At 62.2% G+C, this 23364-nt stretch overlaps 1 protein-coding gene across 3 annotated transcripts in view; it reads left to right on the forward strand.

The window, feature by feature from the left end:
- GRAMD4 (GRAM domain containing 4) overlaps window positions 1-23364 on the forward strand; it is a 66451-nt gene that overhangs the window by 12652 nt on the left and 30435 nt on the right. The window contains exons 1-3 of one of the 3 annotated variants that reach the window (XM_061418888.1): window positions 10794-11115; window positions 17734-17944; window positions 20778-20898. In XM_061418888.1, coding sequence (XP_061274872.1) covers window positions 17783-17944; window positions 20778-20898 — 283 coding nt within the window. In that variant the 5' untranslated portion in view covers window positions 10794-11115; window positions 17734-17782. Of the gene's footprint in view, window positions 1-10793; window positions 11116-14351; window positions 14464-17733; window positions 17945-20777; window positions 20899-23364 lie in introns of those variants that run through there. The other 2 variants (XM_061418887.1, XM_061418886.1) reach the window with 2 other exon arrangements.

Consider the following 23364-nt stretch of genomic DNA (forward strand, 5'->3'; position numbering starts at 1 on the left):
AGGTGAAGAATCTGCCTGCATTGCTGGAGACTTGGGTTCGATCCTTGGATCAGTAAGATCCCCTGGAGAAGGAAATGGCAACTTACTCCAGTATTCTTGCCTGGGAAATCCCTTAGGCAGAGGAGCCTGGTGGGCTACAGTCCATGGGGTTGCAAAGAGTCAGACACGACCGAGCAACAAACACACACACGTCAGCCAGCGCAGAGGTCAGTCTTTTGGAGATGTTTAAAAAGTCCTCATGGATTCTGACTTGAGGCTGAATTCTGACGAGCTGTGGCTGGATTTCCACCTGCCAACTCTTTTTTCTCTCTAAACACAGCTTTAGCTAGAAGTTTCCCTGCAGGAGAGCCTGCTTGTGAGCATCCTTAACGCGAGGCCTTCAGATGGATGCAGTAGAGGATCCAGTGGCTCTGGTCCGTCCAGCAGATGGTCCGGGGGCCTCTCAGCTGCTTGGCCGCCGGACTCGGGGGGCAGGTAGCAGGATGCGCTGCCCTCTGAGACTGAGTTTCTGGAGCAGAGTGTATGGGCTTCAAGGGGACTTTGCAGGGGAGACTTGTGGGCCAGATCTTCTTTTTTTCCTGTCTTTGGACCGCAGGTGCTTTGAATCGGGGATGTCACAGCCCTTGGGTCATGGTGTGCAGCCGTCTCTGGTCACGCAGGACCTCTGGTCTGTTTACTTGGTAGCTTTTAATATAACAGGCACCCTCGAGCTCACCACCAGATGCTGGGGCCTTCCGGACTCCCCCCCCGTCGCTGAGCCTCAGACCTCAGCTGTGTGCCCTCAGCTCCCTTGTTTCCGGGGGCCGACACCCACCCTATGTGCACCCCCTGGCTTGCGCCACGCAAGCGGTCACCAGGGGAGCAGCTCTTCTGGCTCACCATCCCCCGGGTCATCGAGGGTTCCCTGTGTGAATGCAGACAACCCCCGGCCTGTAGCACCACCCGGTACTGCCCGCCTGGCGCGGGTGACGGGTGATGGGCCCTTTGCCCACGGCCAGCGGCCAAGCCGGGTCTCCCGGGTCTCTGGTGTGAGATGCTCCCGCTACCCTGTTTGTGGGCTTGTCTGGGAAAGGGGCAGCCAGGCTGGGGCCTCGCGGTGGGGAAGGATGGGCCGGCCTCCTGGTGAGGGGCCCGGCCACCCCCAGCCCTTCACGCTGAGCCCAGGTCCCCGGCGTCTGGACTGGAGGGCAGGGCTCTTTGTGGACACGGTCAGGGTCATGTGTGCGCGGGTCCAGCGCTCTGAGAGGGGCTTGGGGGCCGAGTGGCCGCAGCGTCCCCCACACCTCCCCGGACAGGCTGCCGGGTGCCCAGCCCAGCTCCCCGTGACGAGACCCAGCCTTGCAGTCTTCCCTCTTCCATCACAGGGATGGGCCAGGGCTGTCAGCCCGCCCAGATGCGTGTGAGGGAGTGACGGGGGTCTGGGCCGCCTCTCCTGCGGGGCCACGGGTCGCCTGCCGCAGCACCTGCGTGATAATTGCAGGCGCCTCACCCCTCTCCTGGGGGTGGTGGGGCTGGGCCTCCCAGAGCTTGGGGCGGGGGGCGGTGCCAGGGTGCTTGGCAGGGCTTTGTAGGTCTTCCTGTCTTCTCCGCTGAGCCAGTTGTTGGGATTCTGTTCCCTTTCGGAGTTGAGAGGCGAGGCCCGGAAGGCGGCCTTGTCTTGTCATCTCAGGGCCTTTCCAGCTGTTGCTGAGGTCTCCTGATTGAGCTGCAGGGTGGCCCAGCCGCCTCCCCAGGTGGGACCGGAAACCTGTCCGTCTGGTTAAGCCAGGCGTCCACGCTTGCTCTCCCTGAGTCCTGCCCTCCCTGGGGAATGCGGGACCAGACCTTCCGGCCCCTCGGCCGTGGGCTGGGAGGGTTCTGAAGTGGCTCCAGCCGGCGAGCATGTGCTTTGATGCTTTGGTGCTGGTGGCCTGGCCGGGTGTGGGCGCGGGAGCCCCCTGGGCAGACCAGCCCGGCTGCCCAGGGCCGGCGGGTCCCGGCAGGATCGGGAGCCTGGAGCCCGCAGGCTGCCCGGGACTCTGTTTCCGTGGCATGTCCAGTTTTCCTCGAGAGGCGATCGGAGCCCCTGCGGTGCGTGGGTGAGGACGTGTGGTGAGCTGTGCTGACGCGGGTCTGGGGGAACCCTGAGTGAGCGCCCTCGGGTTTCTGCCGGGTTTCAGTTAGGACGAAAACAAGGGCAGCTGTATTTGCAGGCTACTCTTCTGGGGGCAAGTTTATAGAGAGTGGAGGTTTTTATCCATTTTATCTGCTTTTCTAACTCGTCTTTCAGATGCAGCAGGACGTGGCATGTTCCGATGGGTATGATTTTTTAGCACATTAAGGGTTTGTCAGTGGCCATGTTTTTGCGATCAGGCTTTGAAAATGCTAGCGAGCCATTTAGTTCTCTTCTGCTGTGGTAGGTGGAGTCCGGGAACGTGGTGTCGGGGGGAGGTGGGGCAGGGGTGGTCTCTGTCTTGCTCATTGGTTTTCGTTGCCCGAAGATTCTAGCTGACAAGGTGTGGGGCCCTGTCTGTGCACAGCCTGATGTGAGAGACCCTTTACGTGCCCCTGCTCGGCCTACGATGAAGCGCTGTGACACAGGCCGTGCGGGGTCGGCCGGCTGAGAGGTGGAGTCAGGTCAGGATGCCCTGAGACTAGCGGATCCCCAGCAGATCGGTGGAACCTGGGGGCCAGTCCTGTGTGGTCAGTCCTGCCCTGGAGCTGCCCAGGTGGAGGGGCCTGTGTGTGTGTGAGCGGTCGCATCATCAGACCCCGAGCCGTTACCTTCATAGCTGCGCTTTGGGTTACTGAGAGCTGATGTCTCCTGGTGCTGTAACCTGCGCTTTTCGTGTCTTGGTTCTCTGGACGGAGCTTCAACCGTGTGCACACTTGAGCTGCCTGAAGCATCGTAGCCACGTGGGCCGGTGGTGTCCGCACGTCTGTCCTCCCGGAGCGAGGACTTGCTCTGCTTTAATCCCCCGTGCAAGAAAGCGACTATCCGAAGGCGCTGCCCACGCGGGGCCCTCCGCACGAGGCCGGGTCAGGAGAACCCCAGGTGCATCTTGCTGCCAGCGATGCGCTCTCCCCGTGGAATTTCCTGTAAAGTGAAGAGTTGCAGTCTCAGCTGCCTGGCTCAGGGACGGCTTGTCATTTACAAGACGATTTGTCCCAGGGTCCTGCAGGCGGAGGAGCCCTTTAGCCACCGAATCGTTCTTTCCAGAGCACCAAAACTTTTGGAAACGGGCTGTTGCACGCCTCAATTTCTCCAGACGGGCAGCTCCGGGGGTCTGGAGAACCCTGTCTCCAGCTTGTAACTGTGCCCACAGGTGTCGGTTGAGCCCGGCACCCACCTGCCGCTCTCCTGTGGCAGGATGTTAGGTCCCTGTGAGGGTCTCTCCTCAGGGCAGGATGGCTCAACGCCCCCCACCCCCACCTGAGAGGCCACGCTCTCTCCTGGTGCCGAGCCTCCAGCCCACGGCCCCCCACCCCCACCGAGGAGCCTGGGCCAGGGTGTGGTGTGTGTGAGACCCTGGGCCACTCTGCAGGGCACACGGGGGCCGGGGGTGGCCGTGGGGTCCAGGCCAGGCTGGCTGGCCAGGCTGCTTCGCACGTGTGGCCGACTCTCTGCCTCTATCCCCCACCCCCCACCCCTGCATCTTGGGTTATGTCTGTGGACACAGCCCCCTGCTGGTGCCCAGGTTCAGCTGCTCAAAGGCTAGGGCTGGGGTCCTGGGCGCCTCATGCTGGTGGGGGCACCCTCTGGGCACCGTGTCCAAGCTGTGCCTGCAGCCCTTCCCCGCATCCCCGGGACAGGCCGAGGGGTCTCAGGCTCCAGTCTTGGAACCCCTCTGCTCGTGTGTTAGCGAAGTCACCAGAAAGTCTGCTTGTGTGAGATGTATCTATTGCTCTTTCCTGTGTTAGAAATTAAGCTAGGAAATTTACAAATGCTGATGTATCAAAAACTGCCCCCTGTAATGGAGGAGGCAATGGCAACCCACTCCAGTACTCTTGCCTGGGAAATCCCACGGACGAAAGAGCCTGGTGGGCTGCAGTCCATGGGGTCGCAAAGAGTTGAACACGACTGAGCGACTTCACTTTCACTTTTCACTTTCATGCATTGGAGAAGGAAATGGCAACCCACTCCAGTGTTCTTGCCTGGAGAATCCCAGGGATGGGGGAGCCTGGGGGTCGCACAGAGTCGGACACGACTGAAGCGACTTAGCAGCAGCAGCAGAGCCCACTGTAAACCCCTTACACATTAACGTAGTGTATTTTTACTTTTTTAAAAAAATCACTAGTTTTCCCAAAATGGGGGAAATTAATGAAGGGGAACCGGTGGTTTTGCCTTGACGAGGTCTGGTCAGTTGCAGACGGCTGGGTTCTCTAGTCCCCACACCCATCACAGCCCCACACCCGTCACACCCCCATGCCCATCACACCCCCACACCCATCACACCCCCACACCCACCGGGAGGACCAGTCTGGGAAGCACAGGGTGTCTCAGGATTGCCACTCAGTAGATCTGACCTCCTGGGTGTCCTGGAAGGGTCTTGGGGACCCCCAGGCTGCTGGACCTCGCTGAGCAGCGGGAGAGAGGCCCCTGCTGTGCTGAGTGAGAGCGTTTTTAGCTCTTTCTCCGTTTTGTTTGAACCCTTTGTATTTGTTATTTTAAAACCTTAATTTTGAACCTCGTTGACACGGTCTGGTCCACGCACGCACGAAGTCTGTTCAGAAGGGCTGAAGCCCCTGCTGGGTCTCTCTCCCACGTGCCCCCTCCCCCCACATAGTCCCAGGACTCGGGTTGGGGGGACACCCACTCGCAAGGACCCCACTGCAGGCAGGTAGCTGGTGCATGCTGTATGAAACGGCCTCGCTGCACGTCATTTTGCAAGTGTGAGTAGGTGACACTCCTGGAAGCGGAAGTGTGATTTGACTGGATTTTGCAGAATTGCCCTCCGCTCCACCCCCAGCTGGGGGACCCCGCCTCCTCGTGGTCTCACCCACACGCTGCGTCTCTGCCAATCTGTTCAGGAAATGGCTTCCCCGTGTAATCTTAATTTCTGTTTTTCTCTTTGTAAGTGAAGGTTAATCACCATTTCATGTGCTTAAGGACTGTTTGTTTTCTTTTGCTGTGGACTCTGTATATCTCTTGGCTGTTTTCCTCCAGGGCTGTTTTTCAAAGTTAGACAAATTAATCTTTCATAATATGTGTTGCAAATATTTTTCCCTGTGTTAGCATTTATATTTGACTACTGGTGGAGGCTTTTGCCTTGTGGAAATGTGTTTTTAGGGTAATCTGTCTTCTTTTTTATCATGTGTTGTGTTTCTTGCTTGGCAAGACCCTGTCCAGCCCCAGGATCTGAGTACCAACCCCCGACTCCCGGCTCCTTTGCAGCCTTCTTTATTTTACACTCAAGTCTTTGGTCCATTTTGAGTGTTTTGGGGAGGGTGTGAGATGTGGCTCCAGGGTTATCATTGCATTTGCTGAAGGCTGTGTCTCCCCCCGGCCTAGGAGGCCCCTTTGACCCCAGTTCAGTCTGGGTCTGTTTCTGCCGATTTGTTTCGTGGCCCCGTCCAGTATTCATGGGCTGTCATCATGCTGTCAACTCCTGACTGTAGCTGTGTGGTGTTTTATTTATTTTTTTAATTATATATCGGCCTGTGTCGGGTCTGATTTGTGGCACGTGGGATTGTAGTTCCCTGACCAGGGATCGAGCCTGGGCCCCCCGCACTGGGAGTGTGGAGTCTTAGCCACTGGACCACGAGGGAAGTCCCTCCATCGTGTTTTACTCCACGGCAAGGCCAGTCTGCCGGTCTCCCTCCTCACTCGTGCTTGTCAGAGTTTTCCCGGCTGTTTGGCTTATTTCTCCTCATGAGCTGTAGACGCGGCTTGTCTTGCTTTCTCTGAAACCTTGTTATTTTTTTCGGGGGACCACATTAAATTTATAGATCATTTTAGAGTTTGGTGTGCCCTCTCTTTTCTCCCTCGCTTTCTCTGTTTGCGTACATATGGCAAAATACACATAATACATATGAATAAAATACGACATAAATATTGGGCGAAATATACATATGACTTGGGGGCTTCCCTGATGGCACAAGTGTACAGAATCTGCCTGCAAAGAGAGAGACACAGGTTTGATCCCTGGGTCAGGAAGATCCCCTGGAGGAGGAAAGGGCAACCCAGTCCAGCATCCTTGCCTGGGGAATCCCACAGGCCGAGGAGCCTGGCGGGCTGCAGTCCACGGGGCTGCAAAGAGTCGGACACGACTTAGAGACTAAACGATAGCGACCACACGGCTTACTGTTTTAAAGTGCACAGTTCAGGGACTCCCCTGGTGGTCTAGTGGGTCCACGGCAGGGGCGCAGGTTCCACCCCCGGTCAGGGAACTGAGACCTCACATGCTGCACGGCGTCGTCACCAGATAATAATAAAGCGGAGTGTGCAGCTCAGTGGTGTTCAGTGCACTCGCGCTGTGCTTCCTGTACAGTTAATCTTTGGAACTTTGTCCTCTTCCCAAACCGAAACTCTGTCCCTGTTTAGCACTCGCTCCGCCTCGCCTGCCGCAGCCCCAGCCGCCGCCGTCCGCTCTCCGTCCCGGGGCTCTGCCTCCCCAGAGCTTCGTGTGAGTGGATCGCACGGTCTTTGTCCTCTGTGACCTGCTGGCCTCACCGAGCCTGCGGTCCTTGGAGCCTCTGGCTGCAGTCTGTCTCAGTGCTCCCTTCCTGCTTGAGGCTGAGTGACATTCCCCTGTTGGCAGGGACGGCCCGTGGGCTGAGGACCCTCGGGCCGCTTCCTCGTTCGGGCTGCTGTGAGCTTGGGCGTGCCGGTGTCTGTTTGAGTCCCTGCTTTCAGTTCTTTCCCGTCTATACCCAGGCACGGAATTGGTGGATTGTATGGTGGTCCCGGTTTCAGTGTTTTGAGGAACTGCTGCATGTTTTCCGTGGTCTCCATGGCTGTGGTTTATGCTTCTGGGCGTGCATGCTGAAAATCAGGGTGTTTGCTGAGAACACGGCGAACCCCCAGCCCTGCTGCTGAGTAGGCCGGGCCTCTGGGAGCCTGGCTCCCTGGTCCCACCGGCAGGTCCCGGTGGGCTGGCAGGGCTGGAGAGGGGAGACCCTGGGCTCCATCATCACTCTAGAAGCTGTGACCTCCCCCTCTGAACCTTGCTTTCCCCGTCGCATTAAGAAGGGGAGGCACAGGGACAGTAGCAGCTACGCGGATGACACCACCCTTACGGCAGAAAGAGAAGGACTAAAGAGCCTCTTGATGAAAGTGAAGGAGGAGAGTGAAAAAGTTGGCTTAAAGCTCAACATTCAGAAAACTAAGATCATGGCATCCGGGCCCATCATTTCATGCAAATAGATGGGGAAACAGTGGAAACACTGACAGACTTTATTTTATGGGCTCTAAAATCACTGCAGATGGTGACTGCAGCCATGAAATTAAAGACACTCCTTGGGAAAAAAGTTATGACCAACCTAGACAGCATATAAAAAAGCAGAGACATTACTTTGCCAACAAAGGTCATCTAGTCAAGGCTATGGTTTTCCCAGTAGTCATGTATGGATTTATGAATTGGACTGTGAAGAAGGCTGAGCGCTGAAGTATTGATGCTTTTGAACTGTGGTGTTGTAGGAGACTCTTGAGAGTCCCTTGGACTGCAAGGAGATCTAACCAGTCCATTCTGAAGGAGATCAGTCCTGGGTGTTCTTTAGAAGGATTGATGCTAAAGCTGAAACTCCAGTACTTTGGCCACCTCATGCGAAGAGTTGACTCATTGGAAAAGACTCTGATGCTGGGAGGGATTGGGGGCAGGAGGAGAAGGGGACGACAGAGGATGAGATGGCTGGATGGCATCACTGAGTCGATGGACGTGAGTCTGAGTGAACTCCGGGAGTTGGTGATGGACAGGGAGGCCTGGCATGCCGCGATTCATGGGATTGCAAAGAGTCAGACACGACTGAGCGACTCAACTGAACTGTTTATTAAGCGCTCAGTCTGCGCCAGGCCTGGAGGCTGTGGGAGGACTGAGTGAGGTGGGACAGGGGAGCGCGCTGTGCCTCTTCTCCAGAAGGTGTCTGGTAGGAAAGGGCGGGCCGTGCTGGGTCTTCCGGCCCTCACCCTTCCGCAGGTGTGTCTGCGCCCTGCACAGGTCCACGCCCGGGGCCGGGTCAGGCTGCTCTTTCCCCTGCCCCCACACCGTGACCCCGAATGGACCCAAGCACCTCGTCCATGCCCGCCTGTGCCCGCCGAGTCCTTCTGGCTTGTGACCCCAGGTAACGGGGGCGCTTTGTCTGGGGCCATTCCTCTGCGGCCCCGGCCCCTCCGTGGAGCTGACAGCCTGAGGTGTAGCCTGACCCCTGCAGAGCTGCCTGCTCTGTGTCCCTGTTCCGGCCGCACCTGGTACACAGCAGGTGCTCATTACATGCTCCAGCAGCTCGGTCCTTCTCGTTACCCCTGACGGCCTCTGCCCCAGCCTATGTAAGGTTTTCACTGCCTGCCGATCACTCTCTGTTCCAAGTCTGCTCCGGGTGGGGGGCCATGCCGGGCAGTCCCCTGCACCCGATACGCTCGGGGGGTGCTGAGACCAGCTCGCCCCGTCCTTCTGCGCGGCCCGCCGTACGTCAGCCCAGCTGGGAGACCATGCGTAAGGCTGGATCGCCACCACGCTGGGCGGTTACCTGGGCGGCAAATGTGGAAAGGACCTTTCCTGTGTCACTGGACGTGGGTTTTACAGCAATGGTGTGAGGTGAGGGCAGCCAGCCAGGTCCCGGTGCCGTCAGGCCCTGCCCAGGGCTGAGCTCCCTTCTTGCCCAGCCCAGCAGGAAATGTGTGTTCCACCTTCCCCGCACCGGGCGGTTTTCACACGCCGAAAGCCCCTTGTGGCGATGTGCCCGGCAGCCCCGCCCTGAGCCTGTCCATGTCCTGGGGCTCGGTCTGCGGGTGAGTCTGGGTGGGCTCTGGGAGGACCCGTGGCCTCGTTTTCAAAGAGGAAGTGGCTGCAGGCCAGGGCTTTGGAGGCGCCGAGGGCCTGTCCCCGGGGACTGTCAGAGGCCATGTGGCTTTACCTAAAGGGGCCAGGATGTCCCTTAAAATGCACCCACTGATTCTCTGCCAGGCTGCGTGCCGGGCCTGCCCGCTGACGTGGGGCCGGCGTGGGACCCTCGTCCTCGAGCAGAGGCTCTGAGGCCGGGGGCCTTCCTGGGGAGGGCGGCGCATACGCTGCCGGGTGCCGGGGGTCCGGGCAGGGGCGGGGGCGGGGCTGGCTCCTGCCTTCACGGGCACTTTGTCACTGTGCTGCTTGTCTCTGCAGAGCAAGGGGCCCTGAGTGTGCACGGGGGCCTGCAGTGACGGGCTGTTCAGAGCTGCAGGCTGGCCCCTCTGCTCGGGTGGGATACGTGGCCCGGGGTGGGGGAGAAGACGGTGGCTGTCGACTTGAGGGGGGACCTCCTGGCCCCGGGGACCCTGGGGCCGGTCCAGGCTGCTGGCCCCCCCCACGGACAGTGCCTCCCCGTCACCCTTTTCCTAAAGGAGGTTTCACGGTGGCGAGGTTCACAGCTGAGTGTATGATTGGCGGGCCCACTGGAAGGGGAACCCTGGTGCTGAGTGAGGGCCTGGTTCCCTGTTAGGCGCCGGTGGGTGATGAGGCCCATTTGAGAGTCCTTGTTCAGCTGGGCACTGATCACCTTGAGACCAGGGGCAGCCAGCCGTGACCCCATCGAGGGTTGTGTGCCCGCCACTGCCTGTTTTTGTATATGGTGTCTTACTGCGGATGTCCCTTGCGGCCTCGTGGTTAAGGCTCTGCTCCTTTGCTGCCAGGGGCCTGGGTTCAGTCCCTGGTTGGGGAACTGAGATCCCACAAAAGCCACAGAGAAAGATGGCCTTCTTGGCCCAGAGCCACAGCTGCTTTGCGCTACAAGACAAAGGGAGAGCTTGTGATGGGAGGCTTGTGGCCGCCACGCCCGAGACGCATGCCGCCCGGGTTCCCAGGCCTGCACCTTCCGTCCGGCAGCACTGTGGGCCGCAGAGCCTCTGGAGCAGAGCTGGTTCGCAGACAGCTGCAGGCCGGAGCCCCTCTCTGCTCCCTGGGGCGGGGCTCCGGTGCTGGCAGGAAGTCAGGACAAAACTGGGAGTCCAGACGGCATTTCCTACCAGCTGGAAGGATCTCCTCCAGATGCTGAGGGCAGGGGGAGACTTGGAAGCAGAGTGCTTTCACCAGAAACGAGTGCTTGAGCGCGTTTCCTATTGCTCAGTGTGTTTATACACCGCAGGTTTATACAGACCTAACTTTAGGTTTTCCTCTTCGCTTTGTTTGGGTTAAACAGCTGTGTGGCTAGTGTGCTGGGCTGCCCGCCCACTCAGTCTCCTAGGCAGATGGGCCGGGGGCTCTCATACAGCGTGAGGTTGAAGACTGGAGTGTCACCCCGTGGCCCCGGGGACCCAAGGGGGCTGGGAAGGTGATGAGCAGGGTGTGAGGGTAGTGTGCCCACCCAGCCTCCCAGCCAGTGGCCCTGCGATTGGGGGTCCCCCCAGAGGCTTGGGTCCGGTGCGTTCTTTTGGGAACCTCACCCATATGGACGCGGTGGCCTTTCCCCATGGACTGTACAGGGCATGGGATTCTCCAGGTCAGAATACTGGACTGAGAAGCCGTTCCCTTCTCCAGCGGATCTTCCCGACCCAGGGAGAGAACCCAGGTCTCTCGCATTGTGGGTGGATTCTTTACCAGCTGAGCCACCAGGGAAGCCCAAGAATACTGGAGTGGGTAGCCCATCCCTTCTCCAGCGGATCTTCCTGACCCAGGAATCAAACCGGGGTCTCCTGTGTTGCAGGTGGATTCTTTACCAGCTGAGCCACCAGGGAAGCCCCTTGGTCGTCTCAGGGACTCTCAGTTTGACCTCTGCCTCTGAGCTGTGCCAGGGAAGCAGGAGGGCGCCTGGGGGCACGGTGTTCCCTGAGCCCTGCTCCTCTGTGGCCACGACCACTCGAGACGACGAAGGGTCAGGGCGGCGTTGTGCTGGAGCCGCTCACGTGGACCTGCAGAAGGCTGCCTGTGAAGGTGTCAGGAATCCTGTGAGCTGGCCGCCAGTGAGATGAGTGTGTGAACTCAGATACATTACGTCGGAAGCAGAGGGGTGAGTGCTGGAAGTTGCTCCCTCCCGGATTGTGTGACCGGATTATGGTCCTGAGGCAGTTGGCGTCTCTGGGGTCTGGGAAGTGGGAATCGCCTGGGTGGTTACCGGGCAGCACGGCCCACCACGTGCTCACTGGCTCACAGACGTCCCTTTGGCAGCTTGAAGGACGGCCGCAAGGGAAGCAGTCACAGCGTGGAAACGGGGACGCGCCGCACGGGGCCTCGCCTCCCTTTGCGTTGACTGTTTGGACCTGGGAAGGCGACGGGGAGACGCTGGTTCGTGGGTGGAGGCTGAGGCGTGGCATCCGCATCCACGGGAAAGTGAGGAGGCCCCTCCCATTGGAAAGCTACCGCTTGCTTTCGCGAGGATGTCTCGCACGTCCAGGACCAGCGAGTTGGCTTCTGATGCGTGGCCTCCCTTCCCACCTTGGTTTGTCCTCTTAATGTAGACAAGCATGTCCAGCAATAGACCTTCATGCTGGAACCATGCTCGTTGGTTGGTCGCAGTCCCGGTTGACCAGGCCAGGAAGGATTTCAGAAAGAATCAGTGAACCCGCCCCGGGCATCGCTTGTTTCTATGGAGTCCCGGTGAAGAGTGTTGAACGTTTTATTACTGCTTGTAAACGTGCAGCACATACCTTCGTCACCGAGATGAGAACATCTGTGCGTCTGTGCCCAGAGATCCTGGGGGCAGGCGTGTCGCTAGGGCCTGCACGGTCCCAGCTCGCAGAGGAGGGGGTGGTGGCTCACCCTGACCCCCCCCCCCCCACCAGCCCTCCTGCTCTTCCCGCCTGGCTCTCCCGGGCCCCTGTGGCCCCAGCGGGGTCACAGAGCCAGCAGGACCCAGGCAGCTTTCCTGTTACAGCACACAACACTCTGCTCCTGGCGTGGGGAGGTCTGGCTCGACTGTGTAGGAGGAAAAGCTGCTGAAGAATTCCACCTCCTCCCGGAGAACCTCCCAGGCTGTTGAAACCTTGGACTTAAGCACCGTTAAAGTGTTCCCGGATTTGGGGAGCGCGTGATTCCCTAGCCTCGAGGGCAGAGTCCACAGCCTTGCTGTGAGGTCCCTGGGGCTAGGCGGCTCCGAGCGGGCAGGCCTGGCCCTCCTGGCACCCAGGACCCAGTCGTTGGGGCCCCATTCCCCTGTCACTGAACAGCCAGCCCGTGCCAGCCCTGCTGGGACGGACCTGGTGCCTGTGGCACCTGCCCTCGGGCATGTGTTCTAACCACTGGGGCTAGGGGACAAATCCTAAACCAGGGAGCTAGCCTAGACCAGACGGGCAGGCAGAATTGGGGGTGGGGGGATGTACTTGTAGCAGAAGGAGCCACTATGGGGACGCCCCAGACCGGGAAGTGCTGGGCCCCAAGGTAACCAGTGTGGTGGTCAGAGGACCCCCCAGGGGTCAGCAGGGCTGGAGCCCAGTGTCAGGGAGCAGGCAAAGCCCCAGGAGGAGTCTCAGTGGGTTGCTGCAGACTGTGTGAGGTGTGTGGGCCAGACCCGGCTTGGGGGAGAGGGAGGGAGGAGCACAGCTGTGGGGCCCAGCTTGGACATGGGGGCCTCCGGCTTGAAGATGAGGGGGTCTCTGGCTTGGAGGTGGGGGCCTCTGGCTTAGAGGTGGGGGGCTCTGTCTTAGAGATGACCCCCCAGCTTGGAGGTGGGGGCCCCTAGCTTGGAGGTGAAGGCCCCCCCCCCGGCTTGGGGCTTGGAGGTGAAGGCCCCCCGGCTTGGAGGTGGGGGTCCCCGGCCTGGAGGTGGGGGCCCCCGGCCTGGAGGTGGGGCCCCCCGCCTTGGAGGTGGGGAGCCCCTGGTTTGGAGATGAGGGCCCCCCGGCTTGGAGGTGGGGGCCCCCTGGCTTGGAGGTGGGGGGCCCTGGCTTGGAGGTGGGGAGCCCCTGGTTTGGAGATGAGGGCCCCCCGGCTTGGAGGTGGGGGCCCCCTGGCTTGGAGGTGGGGGGCCCTGGCTTGGAGGTGGGGGCCCCTGGCTTGGAGGTGGGGAGCCCTGGCTTGGAGGTGGGGAGCCCTGGCTTGGAGGTTGGGGCCCCTGGCTTGGAGGTGGGGGCCCCCGGCCTGGAGGTGAAGGCCCCCCACCTTGGAGGTGGGGGCCCTGGCTTGGAGGTGGGGCCCCCCGGCTTGGAGGTGGGGAGCCCCTGTTTTGGAGGTGGGGGCCCTCCAGCTTGGAGGTGAAGGCCCCCTGGCTTGGAGGTTGGGGCCCCTGGCTTGGAGGTGGGGCCCCCCGGCTTGGAGGTGGGGGCCCCTGGCTTGGAGGTGGGAGCCCTGGCTTGGGAGTGCTGGGCTCGCTGTAGATGGCCATGGTCACGTGGTCAGGAGCCTCTTCCGGGTTTGACTTGAGCGGCTGGTGTTCAGGTGTCATTGGGAGGAGGTTCACGGAGGCTCCCGCTACTGATGAACGTCCTCACACAGTAGGTCAGCGGCCAGAGTCCAGCCATGGGAGGCTGGTGGGCAGGGAGTCAGCTGAGCATCTGAGTGTTCGGGGCCCTGTCGACGGAGGTGTGCATCTGGGTGAGGGGGTGGCTGCCCTGCCAGCCTCGAGGTTGGGGGAACCCATGGGCCCTCGGTGGGAGCCGGTGTCGAGCTCTGCATGGGCGGGGGGGCGTGGTCACCACGCCTCCCGTATCGCGGGCATCCAGACTGCTCAGAGGGTCGCCCAGCATGGGGCCCCCGGGCTGGCTGGAGCTGCGTGCTGGTTGGGGTCCTGGGGACTCGTCTTGCAGGGCTGTGGGCCTCTGGGGCGCCTTCCTGGAGGACGGAGTCCTGGCAGAGGGCCGGCTGGTTGGCTGGGGCTGGCCTCACTCGACATCTGTGACTCCCCTGGAATACAGTTTAGGATAAGGGTTGCTGCATTTGGGGAACAGACGTCGTTTATCCTGGGGTCAGCGGAAGAGCCACCAGGTGACCGGAGGGTGACGCCAGGCCCGGGCCGAGCCTGCTGTCTGAGTGTGGCCCGGGCGGCAAGGAGCACGGCTGGGACCCGGGACACGGCGCACGCGGGGCTGGGAACCGCTTTTTTCTGAGTCTCGGGCTGGTGGGGGAACCAACGTCCTTTGTGGTTTCCAAGTCCAGTGTTCCGCAGACAGTGCGGCCTTTGTGTGTCCAGGAGCCATTCAGCGCGTTTCCAGAGCAGCATGCTTTGTGTCCAGGGGCCAGCACTGGCCTCGCTCCGGCGTCCCGAGGCTCCGCGGCACAGTGGGCACCGCCCTGAGCGGGGGTGGCGGCCGGGCCCCAGCGCCAGGCACCCCCTTGCCCTGTCTCCCCATGTCTCCCCGTCCCGCCTCTGCGGCTGCAGGGCCTGGCAGGTGTCACAGCTCTGAGCGTCTGCTTCTGCGTGGAGGTACGAAGGGGGGCCCCTCCGGGAGCCTCAGGGGCTGGGGCGCCACGTCCCGCTCTGAGGGCGGCTGCACCTAGAAGGCCGGCCATGGCTTGTGGGTGCCCAGGGGGGCCCGTCTATGGACGCAGGCTTCCTCCCCGTGGACCCTGGGGAGTGCAGGGTGGGTGTGCGGGGCCGGGGGCTGGTGCATAAAGGGGAGGCTAGGGGGCTGGGGGGGCGGGACTCATGGCAGCGCCCAGACGGAGGAGCGGGGCAGCCTGTGGAGACGGTGTCAGTGACACTGGCTTCGTGGGGAACCCTTGCTCTGGGTCACGCTTCGGGCCTGGCTGGCTCTGGCTCCCATCTTGCTGGCCGTGGACCACGGCTGTGCCAGTCTCCTTCCATTGTCATCTCAAAGCTGGAGGACTGAGATGAGATGGTCCTGGGGTGGGGTGGGCTACCCCTCAGCCTTGGGGGTGTGGGCGACAGGCAGAGCGCCCCTCTCAGCCGGGACCCGCCTTGGGGGGTGGTCAGGTGTCCTGGCACCTGGTCCAGCGGCTGTGTGAGCCCAGGGGCCTGGAGGCAGGGTGGTGGGGACCCCTGCCCTCCCCAAGGGCGGATGTGAGCAGGTTAGGGTGAGCTGGCGCTGCAAGGGGGGGCCCCGCTGGGTGGGGTGGGGGGCGTGCAGGCTGGGCACCTGTGAGTGGCATCCTGATGGTGGCAGGGCGGACCCTCGGTGCTCTGTCCCCCTCCCGGGGTGGCCTCCTCATTTGCTTGCTGAGTCAGGAGGGAAGGTGGCCCAGCCTGCGGGGCGGGGAGTCCCAGGACTGCCGACGACCGGCGAGGAGGGAGGCTTGGCTGTGGGGACCCCCCTGCCGCCGTCTGCCTGCTCTGGTGCTGGGCGAGGAGGGGTCCCTCTGGGTCTTTTTGAAAATGGAAGAAAGGAGGTTTTACCTGGTGGCGCTTCCCATCCCTGTTTGCTTTTATTTTTCAAGTTAGAAAAGCAACCGGAAAGGGCATGTGGAGAACAGTCTTGCGGCCTCTCAGGAGCTCCACCCAGGGCCCCGTGTCATTTGTGGGGGTGCAGCGCCTGTTGTCCATGACGGTGACCTTGGGCAGCAGCGTTGGTCACCACTCTGAGGCTCCCGGGGACATCCGTGCGCCCCACTTGGCACCCAGCGCTCCCGGCCGGCCGCGGTACAGCGCAAACACGCTCCCTGTGCCGGATCTGTCCGGGACGCGTCTCCAGACGGGGACCCAGTGGTTCCCAGGGCGTTGGAGTCCCTGCTTCCTGCGGCCTCGGCCACATCGCTGGCTCTGTTTCCTTCCTGGTGAAGTTAGAGGTTTCTGCACAACGACTGGGTGACCCCTGTTGCTGAGATTCCTCCTCTGCTCGGCATGGAGGGGGGGGTGGTTTGCATGTCTGTGTACCAGGGTCCTCCAGTCTTTACTGATTCGTGCAAGTTGTCTCACAACAGAGATGCGAGTTCACACGTACCCGCTCTGCTCCACGTGTCTCCTGTTTCACTGCGTTTTTTAAACAAACGTCAGTTTACTTCTGTCTGGTTGACTGAGTTTTTTTTATTTTAAACTTTGATATTTTTTTCCCCCCATTTCTTAATGTAGACCATCACCCCCTCTCTTTAGGAACTTAAGTCTCTCTCTCTCTCTATTTTTTAAGTTTACTTAACCTTTTAGTTCTTCTGGAGTTCACAGCTCCTTCATGGGATAGCTTCCCGGATGACTGGACCCCTGCCCCCATCCTGCCGGATCGGGCCACACGGGCCAGCTCAGGGTTGCAGAGCCCGAGAAGCCCCTGTCCCAGGAGCACCTCCAGCCCTGCCCCCGACGGGCACGGCCTCAGCTGTCCGTGAAGACCAGAGCTGGCCCTGGCTCGTCCTGACCCGGCTCTCGCGGGCGCCCACTGCTCGCAGGCTTTGTCATTTCGAGTGATGATGCCAGGGACGGCGGCAGCCCTTGGAGGGTGGGGCAGGCGTGCAGGGCTGCAGCCAGGCACCCTGGGTGGTGCTTTACTGAGGTCTAACGGCTCCAAGCCCGCACCGTCCAAAACAGGAAACGCTTCTCCCTGCTGCTGTGGTTCTGCGTGGACTGTTCCCAGTGGGGCGGTTTGGGGTGGATCCCGCCCTGCAGGAAATCGCCGAGCTGTTTATCGGGTCCAGGCTGAGTGTTGACACCCAGCGTCATCTCGAGTCCTTGGGATCCTCTGGCCGGATTGGTGCTCACTCCCATCGGTTTTCATTGTTTCAGAGGTGGAATCTGGGGCTCAGAACGGTGGGAAGTGGAGGACTTGAGCCTGGGCGCGTTCAGAGCCCCTGCCCCGTGGGGAACCGGGGCCTCTTGCAGACCTTGGGGGCCAGGGAGCTGTGTGATGGGGGCTGGGGCCGTGGGCTTCAGTGTGAGGTTGCCTGGACGTGCAGAAGGGCTGCCCACACCCCACCCCTGGGCTTTCCTGGGGTTGGGTCAGAGATGTGGGGAGCGGGCACCCTACTGCACAGGCGTCCCTGGTGTGCATGCGCGCTTGACATACACGTCTCCTCCGTGTCAGCACACATCGCCCCCCACCCCCCGCCCAGCGTGATCACCCACCTGGCCTTTGCGGCCCTCGCTCCAGTCTGGTGGGGCGGGGCGGGGGGGTGGCTTCTGTGACTGCAGCCTGGGGGCTGTGCCAGGAAGACCTCTGGGACCCAGTGAGGCTGAGCTGGTCCTGAGTTGAGTCAGGGCACCCAGGCAGGCTGGAAGGGGTTTCGGGCCGATGGGGCAGCCTGGCTGTGTGCCTGGGAGCGAGGGTCAGGGGTCAGAGGGACTCTGACACCCAGAGCCCCTGCATTCTAGTGGCTGTCCCGGGCGTGCGCGTGGCTGCACTTCCTGACAGGTTGTGGGAGCTCGGGAGGGTCAGCCCTCTGCCCTTCTTCCCGCAGTGCCCCCTACCCCCGTGGGGTCAGCGGCTCCCCTGCAGCTCCAGGCTGCCTCCTCTTGGTGCTGGGGGTCCCACTGGGGGACAGGACTCCCTTCTCCCCTGTGGGGTGCAGAGGGCTCAGTGACAGGGGCCCGAGCTCAGTGACCGGCCCAGCTGGGTGGGGGTGACCGAGGCCCCAGGCTCGCGGGCAGGGGGGACGTCTGTGGGTCCCTGAGTAGCGGGCCTGGCTGCTCCCCGAGGGCAGGGCCGGGTGGCAGCCCTGGGCTGGGGCCTGGAGCTGTCTGTAGGGGTGGTGTGGCGGCCGGCGGCCGGCCGGTGGCTGACCGTGTGGCCTTGCCCCCCTTGCCGTCCTGCAGGGACCCCGAGCGTCATGCTAAGGTGAAGCAGAGGGGCTCAGTGCTGAACATGCTAAGGAAGCTGGACAAAATCAGGTTCAGAGGTCACAAGAGAGATGACTTCCTCGATCTAGCCGAGTCTCCGAACGCCTCGGACACCGAATGTGGAGACGAGATTCCCCTGAAGATCCCTCGGACTTCGCCCCGGGACAGCGAGGAGCTCAGGGACCCCGTGAGTACCGAGTGTCCCCCAACCCCGGCCGCGCAGCCCAGGTCTCGGGGCCCCTCGTGGGACGCCGGCACTGTCCCCATCCTCGGGTGCCAAGCCCAGCGTGGCCTTGGGTGGGTGGACCGTGACCTTCCCGGCCGGTCAGACACAGATGGGGCTGCTCCGCATCTCTCCCCACCACCTCCAACCTCCCTGGTTGGGGCCCATGATCAGATTGAGGGTAGTTTGTCTGGCAGCAGGATTTCTTTTCCTTCCTTGGTTTTTTGGGTGATTGGCAAACTTTTCATGCAGAAGTGATGCCAGGGCCCCAGCCTGACCCCCGGGAGTCTGATGCAGAGGGTCGCAGGGCGCTGTCTGGAAGCCGTTGGCCCGCCCGAGAGCAGCACCTTTGGGCACCTGGCCATCCCAGGGTGCGTGTCACCGCCCTGGCACCTGGCCGAGCCCAGGCTGGGCCTCGGGAACCCAGCTGGGGACAGTGGCCCCTGTGGGCTAGCCGTGGATGCCCTTTCCGTGGCTAGCAGATCGCCTCAGTGGGGCTCAGCGGCTCTGGTGTGAGCAGGCCCTGCTGACTTCTGGAAGCTTCTGTTTGGTCAGCGGGCAGGCACCTGGTGGGGCATGTTCCCCCAGTCCCCTCCTGGCCAGGGGTGACGGCTGGCTCCCCGCTGTGGGGACAGCTGCCCGCATCTCCCCATCGTCAGCGAAGCAGCCCGGAGCCCCCCTGCCCCACCAGCTGTGGACAACCCCGCCCCCGTGGACCCCACGGCTGGTGGCCTGGCGGTTCCTCCCTGAGCACCTGGGTAGGCTTTCCTTGCAGGAGTGGCTGTGAGCGCCCACCTGCCTGGCCCCGTGTATTATTAATGCTTCGTAACAGAACAGGGACGGGCTCGCCTGCTCCTGGCAGCAATGAATAATTCATCAGCACTGCCTCCTAAGAGCCAGCATCCGATCAGGATCAGGCGGGCTGGAGCTGCGGAGCCCGGAGGGCAGCGCCCTGCCTGGGCATGGCCTCTGTTCCCCCGCCCCCGGGTCAGGGATGGGCTGGGGCCTCACTTGCTGTGTCTCCTGGTAGGCTGGCAGCATCTACCGGGTGGGACGCCGTGGGGGTCACAGGCCTGTCCTGGGAAAGGGGCGCCTCCTGTGGGGGTGGGACCAGCCGGCCGGTGAGGACCCAGGGCGGGGCAAGCCCAGGGCTGCGAGTACAAATGACTCTCCAGGCTACCTCCCCAGTCCCAAGGGGCTCCCTCTCTCTTTCTCTCTCTCCCTGGCGGGGACGGGCCAGCATCCCACAGCGGGTCACGCTGTCCTTCTTGTTCCCTCTGCCCCTGGGACCCTGGGTCACTCCCGCGAGCCTCGTGCCCACGTGGCCTGTGCCACCACTGCCGTGCGGGCAGGTCGTGTGTCGTCCTGGTGGACGTGACCAGCGCCTCCCGCGGGTGCGCCCCGTGACCTCTGCTGTCCCCCGAGGGCCCTCAGCTCTGAGCTGGCCACAGCCGTGTGATCCCAGCCTCCCTCAGACCCGGGGGCCCTGAAGGGATCTGAAAGCTCCGGGACAAGTTCCAAACGGGCTTAGTTCCAGCTGCTTGGAGACCGACCCGCTTTTCAGCCCTCTGAGGACGCAGGCTCACGCGCTGGGGCCACTCTGCCCGCCTCGGTGGGGATGTTTCTGATGTGGTGAGCCCGGCATCCGGATCCATGTAGGGCCACCTTCCCAGGCCGGCCTCTGCCCTCCGCCCTGGGGCCTCCACCTTGTTCACTGAGGCCGGGGATGGGCAGGGGAGGGGCACCGTTGTCCGCGAGGCGAGTGGGCGAGCAGGGCGCGGGGGGGCCCTGCCTCTCGCCTGCTGCCTAGCTCTCCTGTGCCCGCCCCTGCCAGGCCCAGGGGTTGGGCAGATGAAGCCAGCCTGGTCCCTGCCATCTGGGAGCTTGTGCTGCAGTAGCCAGAGCAGCTCACAGTCCAGGAGGTCAGGGGCCAGGACAGGGCAGCCCCGGGCCAGAGTCTTAGTGTCCGCTTCTCCCTCCTGGGCTGTGGCCCCAGACAAGACGACGTGTGCGGGAGTTGGTCACGGACCATGTCTGGGCTGGGTGTCCCCTTCCTGCTTTACCCCGTTTTGGGAGGGACCCGGAGTCAGATGGCCCTGTTGCGTGGCAGGGTGCAGTTGTGGGGTGACCAGGGGAGTTTCCAGGACGCCCCGGGCAGGCCTGGCCACACCAATAGATGCGCCCCTCGCCAGCGGACAGCGGCAGCCTGTAACCGGAGCCTGCCCTGAGTCTGGCAGGACAGTGGGGGGTGGCTTTAATGAGCCGCCGTGGGCCAGGACAGGGCCCTGTTTGGAGTTCGCTCCCCTTGGAACCTGGCATGCGGAGGCGCCCTCTGCGGAGTCCTGTTGCTGCGGCTCCCCGGGCGCCAGCCGACCCCCCAGGCGGAGGACACCCAGCCCCGTGGCCGGGCCGCCCCCCTAGGAGGTCAGCGCGCAGGCCGGGGCAGGCTTCCGTGCGTCCCTTCCCTCTGCTCTGAGAGCTGTGCTGTGACCCGTCCGGAGGCGCGCGGCACACTGCGGCTTTAGTCTGTCGTTTATGGACGTTGGCCTCGCCGGGGCTCCGAGGCTGTCTGCTTTGCCCGAGATGTCCCTTCCCCGGCAGGTGAAACCGAGGTGAACTGACGCAGGGTCTGACGCAGGGCCGGTGCCTTCCTAGGCCGGGGGCGCTCTGGGAAGCGGCCTTTCCAGACTGCGGGGCCTCGGGGTACCCCGAGGGGCCAGGTGGTGAGAGAACCAGGTGATGTGGACCAGGGTGCTTCCAGGCAGCTCTGAGCTCTTTCTTGGGGTTCTCCTTCTAGGCTGGTCCAGGGACCCTCATCATGGCTGCAGGAGTCCAGGACTTCAACCGGACAGAGTTTGATCGCTTAAATGAGATCAAAGGTCACCTGGAAATCGCCTTATTGGAGAAACACTTCTTACGTGAGTACCTGTAGGGCGGTGGGGGGGTGGGGGCAGCGGGCAGAGGGCACAGTCTTGCAGGAGTACAGCCGGGTCACACAGGGGTCACAGTGGGTGCTGCCAGGCTAGCGGTGGGGACAGGCGTGGCCCCGCGTGGACGTCCCCACACGGCCCTCGCCTCCTGAGTCTGAATCCCGTCTGCGTGGCTGCGAAGTCTTTACTTTCTAGGACAGACGAGGGGAAGGAGTAAAATGTCCCCAGAAATTCTCATCATTTCAGAGTCTGGCGCGCTGCTGTGGTTAATCAGAATCCATCAGAGGTTTTGGGGGTGATCTGAAATTTCCTGTCCTCTGTGGCTCCCCTCTCCACCCCTCTGTCCTCCTCCTTTACAGACGAGGAAACAGAGGCTCCAGAGCCGAGAACGGTGGCCCTCCTGGTGGGTTAGGTCCTCCGACTAGTAAGGGAGTCAATCCAGGCAGACGCACCCTGAAGCCCACGCGTGTGGCAGGCTGTTCTCACAGCTGACCCCAGCATGGGGCTGATGCGTTTAGGGGGAGAACCACAGAGGGAGAGGGAATTAGCTTTGCCCCATGTGCCCAGAGCCAGGCACGTCCAAGTCACAGGCGGAGCCGCCTGGGCCCCAGGCGGAGGGAGGGTGCAGGGCAAGGCGCCTCGATGCCGGTCCTGCCCGGCCGGGGTCCGCCCTCTGATGGGTGGGACCAGGCACGCGGTGCCCTCGCCCTCTGTCCCCACGCGCCCTCTCCCTGTTGTTCGGCGTCTCCCTCGTGTGTGTGCTCAGCGTGGTCTGAGCTCCAGCTGTGGGCACCCCGACTCTGCAGCCCGAGTCACCCGAGCAGCGTGTGGGACCCCTGGCCGGCACACGCCCTGGTGGGAAGGCTGGGGGCCGGGCCCGCCTTCTCCTCCTGGGAGGTGGGCCGCGTGGCCCTCACTGCCTCTCCGTGCACTGTCTGCCACCCAGGTGCCGCCCGGCTTCCCCCAGGCCCCTCTTCCCGGTCAGTGCCTCCTTGGCACACACATGTGTACAGGGCCTGGACTCCATGTGCGCCTGCCTGCACCCTGCCGGCCAGCGCTCGCCCGCCCGCAGGGTCTGAGCCCCAAGACTGAGCACTCGGTCTCCGTGGGAGTCTGAGGTTGTGGCTGGGGAGACGGGGCCAGGCGCGGTCCGTGGGCGCTGCAGACCGAGAGCAGCCTGCCTCGTGCAATCTTGTCCCTGTGACCTCGGTCTGTGCTGAGCTCCCCCAGTGCAGCCGCACGAACGGAGGGGCAGCCAGGCCGTCTCTCCAGAGCGGAGCGGGCCTGCCGTGTGGTGGCCATGCTGGGCGGCTCCAGGTGGGGAGTACCCGTGGGCGATGCTTTGTGCAGTTGCCTCTCATGGGTCCAGCGGAGGAACCAACAGAACCAGGTGCTCCCCAGGCAGGGAAGGGTCTGTGAGCATCCGCCTGGGAGGTGGGCCGCCTGCTGGGGTAGGGGCGGCGGGAGGCCTCCAGGAGAAGGGGTTACCAGGCAGGGTGGGTGAGGAGAAAGCGTCCATCAGAGAGGTGGGGGGCCGGGACGGCTGTAACCCCCAGGGAGGCCCACGCGGGGCTGAAGAGCGGAGAAGAGAAGAGGCTGCCTGGGTCCGGATCGGTGTTGCTCGGGCCGGCCCTTGTGCTCTGCCCCGAGTGTTCTATCAGCAGAGTGAAACGCCGGGTAGCTCGTGTCGTAGAAGTGCAGAGCTCCACTTTGACGGCCTGGGGTAATGATGATGGGCGTTTTTAAAAATAATCGTTTCCTTGGCTGCACTGGGCCTTGGTTGCCGTGTGTGGGCTTTCTCGAGTGGTGGCGAGCGGGGCCTCTCTCTGGTCGCGGTGCGTGGGGATCTTGCTGCGATGGCGTCTCTCTTTGGAGCACAGACTCTGGAGCCCGGGGGCTCAGTAGTTGCGGGGCAAGGCATGCCGGATCTCAGTTTCCATCCAGGGATCGAACCCGCGCCCCTTGCATGGAAGTGTGGAATCCTAACTGGACTGCCAGGGAAAACCCTGATTATGTTTTAAAAATGAGTTAGGGCTTCCCTGGTGGCTCAGACAGTAAAGAATCCACCTACAGTGCGGGAGACCTGGGTTTGACCTCTGGGTCAGGAAGATCCCCTGGGGGAGGGCATGGCAACCCACTTCGGTGTCCTGCCTGTAGAATCTCCATGGACAGAGGAACCTCGTGGGTTCCCCACTGTCCGTGGGGTTGCAAAGAGTCAGACACTACTGAGCGACTAAGCACAGCCTTGCATCACAACTGAAAAATCAAGTTTTTCTTGAATAGCATCAGATATCCAACTTTCGCTCAAACTTTCCCAGTTGTCTGGTCGTTTTTAGGGCAGTTCTCCGAAATCACAAGCAGGGTCTGTTAATTGTGGTTGGTAGGTGCATCTTGCCCACCCTGGACCTTGCTCAGGGCATCCCCACAGTCCCAGCACGCGAGCCAGCGTGTCCT

The sequence above is a fragment of the Bos javanicus genome, chromosome 5, assembly GCF_032452875.1.
Source record: "Bos javanicus breed banteng chromosome 5, ARS-OSU_banteng_1.0, whole genome shotgun sequence".
NCBI lineage: Eukaryota > Metazoa > Chordata > Mammalia > Artiodactyla > Bovidae > Bos > Bos javanicus.